This window comes from Theobroma umbraticum, unplaced genomic scaffold (assembly GCF_002168275.2).
Source record: "Theobroma umbraticum cultivar Fairchild unplaced genomic scaffold, ASM216827v3 scaffold_55.0, whole genome shotgun sequence".
Taxonomy (NCBI): domain Eukaryota; kingdom Viridiplantae; phylum Streptophyta; class Magnoliopsida; order Malvales; family Malvaceae; genus Theobroma; species Theobroma umbraticum.
This window is the reverse complement of record NW_018397270.1, coordinates 559,483-568,049: the sequence shown is the minus strand read 5'-3', so window position 1 is coordinate 568,049 and position 8,567 is coordinate 559,483. Positions and strand designations below refer to the sequence as shown.

General features: G+C 32.5%; 1 protein-coding gene across 1 annotated transcript; it reads left to right on the top strand.

Annotated features, from left to right (window-relative positions):
* Positions 1-542: 542 nt before the first annotated feature.
* Positions 543-6,054, top strand: LOC110426369 (protein MANNAN SYNTHESIS-RELATED 2-like). Its single transcript, XM_021441587.2, has 6 exons — positions 543-857; positions 1,657-1,807; positions 1,971-2,041; positions 4,176-4,261; positions 4,446-5,025; positions 5,447-6,054. Exons 1-6 carry the CDS (start codon positions 756-758, stop codon positions 5,723-5,725), a joined length of 1,269 nt encoding a protein of 422 aa, XP_021297262.1. The 5' UTR covers positions 543-755; the 3' UTR covers positions 5,726-6,054.
* Positions 6,055-8,567: the final 2,513 nt, after the last annotated feature.

Genomic DNA, 8,567 nt, shown 5'->3' with positions numbered 1-8,567 from the left:
ATTTTGTAAATCTTATCTTTTTTATCGACATTCAAGTTGGATTCACAAGTTTCAAACTTGTTAAGATGATTTAACCAAAAATATAATAATTTTTTTTTTATCAAGAAAAGAAATGTCAAGTAAATCAAAAGAGAAATTGATGGTGGTAGTCAATTGAAGGGAAGATGCAATGTTGTGAGTGTCACATCTACACATGTTAAGAAGCTTATGTTTCTGACTAAGGCTTAAAATAGCTATTGACATACCAAGCCATGAACATTTAACCTCATGGGTTGGTTTAGAAAATCAAAATAAATTAGAATTAGATATTAATATGATGAATTATGAGTTTAAATCTCGAGGTAAGATTTGTGAAATAAGAAAAAATTATTTATTATATTATAATAATAACCCAAAGCACCTAAGAAAAAAATAATAGAGTTATCCTAGTTGTCCAATAAAGAAAAAAAAATAAAAAAAACGAGAAAAGTAAAAAGCCTAAAACAGGAGACAAAAAACATTGTTGTAAGAAAACAGGCAGCACATCATTTTCAGGGCTAGTGTCGGTGGTGTTGTAATGAGACCCAAAACACCAAGCCTTATTCTTTTTAGCAGTCATGTCTCTCTCTCTCTCTTGTTGAACTTCCTCTTTCCGCACTTGAGCTTCTTGTTAAACCTCTTCTCTAGGTCTAGAATTCTTGGCCCGACCCACTTTTTCTTTATTCTTTTCTTTTGATCTTTGAAATTTTTACTCTGAATTTTGAGAGAGAACAAAAATGGGGGTTGATTTGAGGCAAGTAGTGGCTGCTATACTCACTCTCACCATGTTTGTGATGCTTGGTCAAATGATCAAGAGAGACCATTTTGATTCTCTTCAAGTAATTCCTCTTTTGATCTCAAGTTTATCTCTTTTTTCTATCTGTGTTGTGAAAAGATTGAACTTTTATACCAAACCCAGTTCCCAATTTAACTCTTCCTTCTAGTAACATTGTTTTATTTGTTTAGTTGTTTCTTGGTTTTTGAATCTCTGATGTTGTGCAAGTAAATCTGAAGCAAGCTGCTTCAGTTTACTCTTCACTTTTAGTTTCCACTTTATCTGTAATTATCATGTCTTTGTCGTTAAGCTTCGCTTCACATCAAATCTGCAACTTTAAGAGAAGAAAGAATATTATTCTGACCATGATCTTCAAAGGTGTTGTCTTTGGAAGTTGTTTGTGTATAATTTTAGTTAAGAATTTCTTCACAAGAAATGTTCAATTTCGTGAATAAGAAATTATGGCTTTGCTTCTAACTTAATCTTATCTTGAAAACATGAAAGCTAATTTATTTTCTGGGTGTAGTTTCTTGGAAATAGATTGAATTCGGAATAAAAGACAACCGATTTGAAGTTAACTTTAGTCAGGAGAGTTCAATGGTTACTTCAGAATTCCAAGTCTAGATCAGTGAAGGTTTTTGCTTCTGTCAGATTTATAATTTCCATCCCAGGCCTTCTTTCATGTTCTAAATCCTCTGAAGTCAACTAGTGGAAATTGGAGATATATTTATGCCTGTCTTTTTAATTTATAGTGATAAATATGTCATCTTGCAGGGTTTGTTTGACTTCATTTCCATTCCTTATACAGCTTTCGTATATGTACTTTGAATTTACATAGTCTTTTTCCTGCTCTTGTTATGAAGGATAAACTTCCAGGACAAGCTCAGGATTCTCAATTTGATAATAGCAATGTTATAGAGAATGATGGCCTTGTAAAGCTTTCTAAGGGGAGCAAAGGGCCTTGGATAGAGGATAGTCAAGAGCTAAAACCATGTTGGAGCAAGACGGCTTTTGGTTGGTTAACTTCACTTGACTTCTTGAAAATTGACTAAATGGTTTATAATCTTGCCATACATTTATCCTTGCCTAGATGTCCACATTCATTATTGTGCACTCAAAGACAGACTTTTATGTTAATGCTTCTTCTTCTCTGATGGAGTTCTTACTTGGCTAACAGATGAGATAGAGCAGCCAAGAGGATATGTTACTTTTTCGTTGACTAATGGTCCAGAGTATCATGTCTCTCAGGTATATTAAGTATCTATTTTAGTTATAAAGGTATCTAATTGAGTTAGCCTGTTGTTGCCTTCTTATTTTTGTTCTCGCAAAGAACCTGTCTTTAGAGCATGAAAGTTTCCTGTCCATTGCATCCTTTCGAATTTTTAGCTTTGTATTGTTTATCTGAAAATAAATTGATAGATCAAACTGTATGTAATATTTCAAACCGCTGGTCCTGGAAAACTTACAAGAGTAATAATGAGTAAATGAGAACTATTGCCAATTTGCCATCAGCTCAAAGGTGTTCTGTTTACTAAAGTAATATGTTATCTACTGTTTATAAGGAAGGAGGAACTGTAGCCTACTTGCGTAGCATGTTGATGTGAAATCAAGGATTTCAGGAACCTAGAGGATAGTGGCTCGAGGAGATTTTCATCACTAAACACCCTACCTTGATGAGCTCACCAATTAATTGCACACATTGCCTTCCAATTTGTTTATAAAATTTCTACAAAGTTTGCTTGTCTTTGTTCAATTATATCTTTTCTGGGTTTCTCTTAAAGTTTGTGCAACTTTTTGAGAGGACTAGTTATTTTGGATATTTAAAAATTAATTTAACGCTTCTACCTCCCCTGAGAATCTGATAACAGTAAAACCTTAAATTCCAGTTCTTGAGCTGACTAAATAAAATTTAATTGAGTAAATTACAGAAAATACTCTCTGGTTTGAGGTAGAAAAAGTTTGCCCCTTGAGGTTTACAATATGGCATTTAACTACCTTGTGTTTATTCCCATTCCTTTTCTACTTAACACCATTAACTTTATTTTCAAGAACTTTCTAGATTTTTTAGTTTTTATTTTATCATTAGTATTATTTTAACGAAATAAGGATTTTCTAATCATTCTATTCTTAATGGTGTCAAGAAAATTCTAACAAAAAAAAGAGAGTTAATGTGGCGTTTGGTACTTTATAATGCAATGTGATTATAGGTAATGTGATTGCAGGTAATGTGATTACAGGTAATGTGATTGCAAGCAATATCATTGCAAGAAAAATAAAGTGTTGGTATTCAGCAAAATATGATAAAATGACTAGAGAAGATAATATTGGCGTTTGGTTTACAAGTACTTTGCTGGGAATGTAATGTTAATTTTCAAAATTAGCTCTAGTTATTAAATACAAGTTTAATACATTTATATTTTTTATTATTAATTTTTATATAATATCTTTCTGTTAAATATATTTTTAATGTCATATATTTTATTTTCATTTATTATTATAATCTTATATATTTTATTTTTATTTTTTAATATAATTTTTTATATTATATATTTTATTTTAATTTATTTTACTTATATTATATAAATTTTAATTTTTTTTAATTTATTTTATTTTAATTTTTTATTCTTATACTATATATTTTATTTGAATATTTTTTATTTTATTTATAACATTATAAAATATTTTTAATAAAATAATAAAGTAGAGTAAAAATGTCTTGAAGAATATTGCAGAGTGCAATGTAATGTGATTGCATTAGTTTTAGACTGCAATCACATTACATTCCTTGGCTGTAATGTGATTGCATTGCAATGCATTGCAATGCATTGCAATCTTATATTATAGTGGTCTGTTGCAAAACGAACACTGCAATGTAATTTAATTGGGTACATTGCAAGGAATGTGCTTTCACTTTCCTCATACCAAACGTTACCTAAATGTCAGGTTTTAAACCTCAAGGGAAAATTTATTATATCTCATACCACATGCTACTTTTTTGTTATTTACCCCATTTAATAATATTGATTTTTTTGCTGATTGCTGACTATTTTTGATTTGCTAAGTATGTAGGTTAGAAATGGAATCTTGAATTGTGAGTGTAGCACACGAGCCTAATGATTGAAATTGTTGCTAGAGTTTTGTGTATGTATGTATGTGAGAGAGAGAGAGAGAGAGGAAGGGTGGAAAGGGGGTGGGGGGAGTGGTTTTCTAGAGGGTTGTTGGTTTCACCTTATCGATGCTTCACAGCTCCTCTGTTTTTCAGTATTTTACACGTAATCTAATGGCACAAAGTGCCAGCAGTTTGTGAATAGTAATCTGTTGAAAGCCATTTTCTAGTTCTCCATCTAATATGTTATTCATCTGTGGTGATTGGTCTGTTCAGATAGCTGATGCTGTTGTAGTGGCAAGGTATCTAGGAGCAACTCTTGTACTTCCTGACATTAGAGGAAGCAAACCTGGTGATGAAAAGTAAGTTATTATGTTAATTTTGAAAATCTCTTATTCTCTCCTCTCCTTCTTCTTCAACTGTTCCTCATAGTAAAATGTTTATTTTGTTATCTTTGTTAACCAATGAAGAATATTGAGTAGTATAAATTTGAGATCATCTTTGTGAAAAATTCTGAATTGTACTAACATAATTGAAAATCTTCAGCCACTTTCAAGATATTTATGATGTTGAGAAGTTTATGAAAAGCCTGGATGGAGTTGTCAAGGTAGCAAAAGAATTGCCCAATGAAATATCAATCCGGGATCTTGCTGCTGTGAAGGTTCCCAATCGAGTCACTGAGGATCACATTGTGGAAAATGTAGAGCCAATATTTAAATCAAAGGGCAACATAAGGCTTGCAACCTACTTCCCTGCTGTAAATATGAGAAAAACTGCACAAAAGAGTAGTGTTGATTCAGTCGCATGTTTGGGAATGTTTGGAACTTTAGAGTTGCAACCACAGGTTAATGAAGTTGTTGACTTAATGATCGAACGGCTTAAAACTTTGAGTCGCAAATCAGATGGCCAGTTTATAGCAGTGGACTTGAGGGTTGAGATACTAGAGAATAAGAATTGTCATGGAAGTCATTCTACTGGGGCAAAAAGTTGTTACAATGCACAGGAGATTGCTTTATTTTTGAGGAAGGTTGGATTTGATACAGACACCACGATATACCTGACTCAATCAAGGTGGGATAGCAGCCTTAGTGTCCTGAAGGATATCTTCCCTAAAACATACACAAAGGTGAGAAATTGTCCTTGTCTGATAAAGGTTCCACTGATTATATTTTCAATGTGCTTATTGAACTATTACATGCAATGCTTGACTTTGATTATTAACTGGCATGGGGTTATCCTGGTGCTCAAGAGCAACATGGGTTTGAGGCAAAGATCTGCATGTCTTTGGTTCAATTTTCTAGAATAACAATTTTAAACTCAAGTACTATTTATTGGGGACTTGCTTGGAGGAATTACCTGTCGTAAATTGTGACAGTCCAACTTGGACTTCAAAAGTTTTCTCTAAAATCCTTTGCACGAAACATTAATATGAAATTTTTGTACAATGTTTAATTATTGCAAATACACGATGTTCACTAGCAGCTCAGTCTTGAAACTTTGCTGTTCCTATCATTCTGAACCCTTGTTTGCTCTTGGAACTATTGTAGGAAAGCATAATGCCGGAGGAGAAAAAGGGGAAGTTCCTTGAATCAGAAGATTCAGAATATGAAAAGGTTATAGACTTCTACATATGTTCTCAGAGTGACGTTTTTGTTCCAGCCATCTCTGGCCTGTTTTATGCCAACGTAGCTGGAAAAAGAATAGCTTCTGGGAAACCTCAAATCCTTGTTCCAGCTGATATACCTGGTACCTCTGCCCCCATCACCAACTACCTCTCTCCTTATGTTTCCAAGAAGAACCACTTGGCTTATTCATGTTTTTGCTAACCCCTCCCTTTGGAAGAAACTTAAAAAAGGGTGTTGAAACATGCATATGTGGAAGCCTTCATAAAAGGTTCTTGCGCCTTCCCATTTATCTTAGACTAGCCTTTTTGGGTAAGCAGATGGACAGGTCAACTTTGCTGTTCATACTTCATTTGGGTATGAAGTACCCTAGATAAAAACAGTTGTGTTAAGATGAATTTTTGTTTTCTCTTTAATATGTTTTTCGATTTGGGTAGAAATGTTACAGGCTTTGAGTCAATATGGTGTTTGATGTGATGCAAAACTTCATTTCTATGATTTATTCATTGTTATAAGGGTGCACATTTTATAAATTTCCTTCCTTTTAATGATCAAACAAATATATTATTTGATGATGAATTAGATGAAATGCAAAGCCATATTTAGTAGCTAAAGCTGTGTAAGGAGCTGTTAGGTCCTTTGAAATTGTTGGAAAAGTGAGTGGCAGACGATACTCTTTGTAGGATTGATAAAAAGATTGTTCACTTCAGATTCTCAGCTATTTTTGAGTCATACCCGGTACAAGAATCTGGTGAGCTATAAGCATGGGAATTTTGGAGTTTTGAGTGGAATTCCTACAGGAGCAATTTAAACTACATAGGTCATGGCATTAGGCAACCAACCAGGAGATCAATTGTGAATTTTGTTTCTTTTTGGTGAAGGCTGGTAAGAGTGATGGGGTAACAGAAAAGAAACCATTGGCATGTGCAATGACAGAGATTAGGCCAACCAACATGCTGGATGGTCCAGGTGTGTCCTACCAGTGTCAGAAAAGCACTTTGAGAAAGAAAAAAACAAATGGTTAAAATGAGGGAAAAAGGAGATAATTAGCAAAGTGATTAACAATTTCATTGTTATTTTTAGATGAAAGATTTAAATTTATTATTTTAATTACACTGATGGATTAAAATTACCAGCATCTTTGAATAAATCTAGTTTTAATATTTAATGTTTTATTCATTTTAAAAATATTAAAAATTAACGGTAAAGAAATATTTTATAAGGTATAGTTCAGAATATTCTATGGAATATTTTTGTTTTACCGTTTGAACCATTTTTAAACTAAATTAAAAGTATAATGTAAAATTGCATCGGTTCAAATATGAGTGGCAAATTTGATACATCATCCTAAGTAAAGTAATAAATTTACACTTTTTCTTTTACTTTTAAAATTTTAATTTTCCAAACATATGATGATAATTTTTTATAATTATTTTGAAACTTAAACAGTAAAAGATTAAAAAATTTCAAAATCTAAAATATTATATTGCATATGGTTTAGACTACTATAATGTATGTTAATGCTATAAGGTTAGGATACCTTATAAGCAAGTTTGAGACAATATTGGTAATGATTTCACCACTGTATCGAGTTTATATATCACTCTTTTAAGTACCCACTAGGTAAATCTGATTATATTGATTTTATTTAATAATATTAATATTTATTTTTTTATTTTCTTTTTTCCTTCCTTTCCTCAGCCATGGCCGCTTCTTCTTCTTTTTTTCCTTTCTTCCCCTAGCCGTTCCTTTTTCTTGCCTTTCTTTTCTCAGTAGTTCCTGGTTCTGGTCGGTGCTCAACTTGCTCCATAATAGCTCTTTTTTTATGTGGTCGTCAGTGTTCAAGTCGTTGGCTCATTTCCTTGGACTTGACCTAGGTGTTTCAAAGCTTCATGTTGTCACTCTACATCAAAAGGCTTTGTCCTTATCAATTCAAAAGCAGTGAAGGATGGAATGAAACTGGATACTTCAACTGATAGTGTGCATTAGATTTCTCCAAAGAAATTAAAAGCTGCAGCAAATCAAGCCATGGCTACAATGAGAACATTAACCAGTAGCAAAAGACAAGGAGGAAAAAGACTAAGCATTTTAATAATTTTTTATATAATTGGGTTTTTAAACGGATCAAGGTGATTATCGAGTAGTGAGCATACATTAGGGTAATAATCTTCCAAACTATTTAGATAGTTGTAGGGTTTGAGTATTATAGTTATTAATAGGGTTCAGGTTCAGGTACATCAAAATTAACAAGTACTTTACCCATTGACAACCTTAGTTAATGTTAATAAATTGAATTAAATGATAATTAATTTCATAATCTTTCAAGTTTTCTTCATTTTATCGTTGATAGTATAAATAAAATAGCAACAATGCTAATATTGTATAGTTATAAATGGTAAATGTAATAATATGATTTTTTTTAAAAAAAGTAATAATATTATGGAATGATGGTGGATGTGTTTGTTCCATAGAGTTTTTGGAAAAAAAGGTCCAACTTTGCATTTGTGCGGTATCAGTATGAAAGGGGATTGATTTGGCCATTCAACATAGTGATGGAATGTATTTAGTATGAAGAAGGATTATTGTCAAGAAGGCAGTTGCAGAAGATAGATTTAATGTAGTACCTTTGACTGTCCATGCAAAGGTTATGCCTTTAAAGTAAAGTACGTTCAAGGAAGCATTGATAAGGAATAAGGTGGTTAAAGTCGAGCTAGTAGGGTTGTAAGTGAACATGGCGAAGAAGAAAGATAATGGCAAGGATGGTTTAAAAATTTTTATTCCTAGGACAAGCTTGGAGTGGTTGAATAAAAGTATAATTTGAACCATCCAAGAAGGGTGTTATTTGTGTGCTGTGGAAAAAGAGTTGGTAGAGAAAGAAATTGAGGTCTGTGTAAGGTTGGCTGGAAGTCCTAGAATGCTAATAACTTTTACTGATTGAGAGGAGATAGAGGTTTTGTTAGTGGATTATTTTGATTGTTTCAATGAGTGGTTTATGAATTTGGTTCCCTATGATAACTAGAGTACTTGTGTTGGGTTTGGATTGATG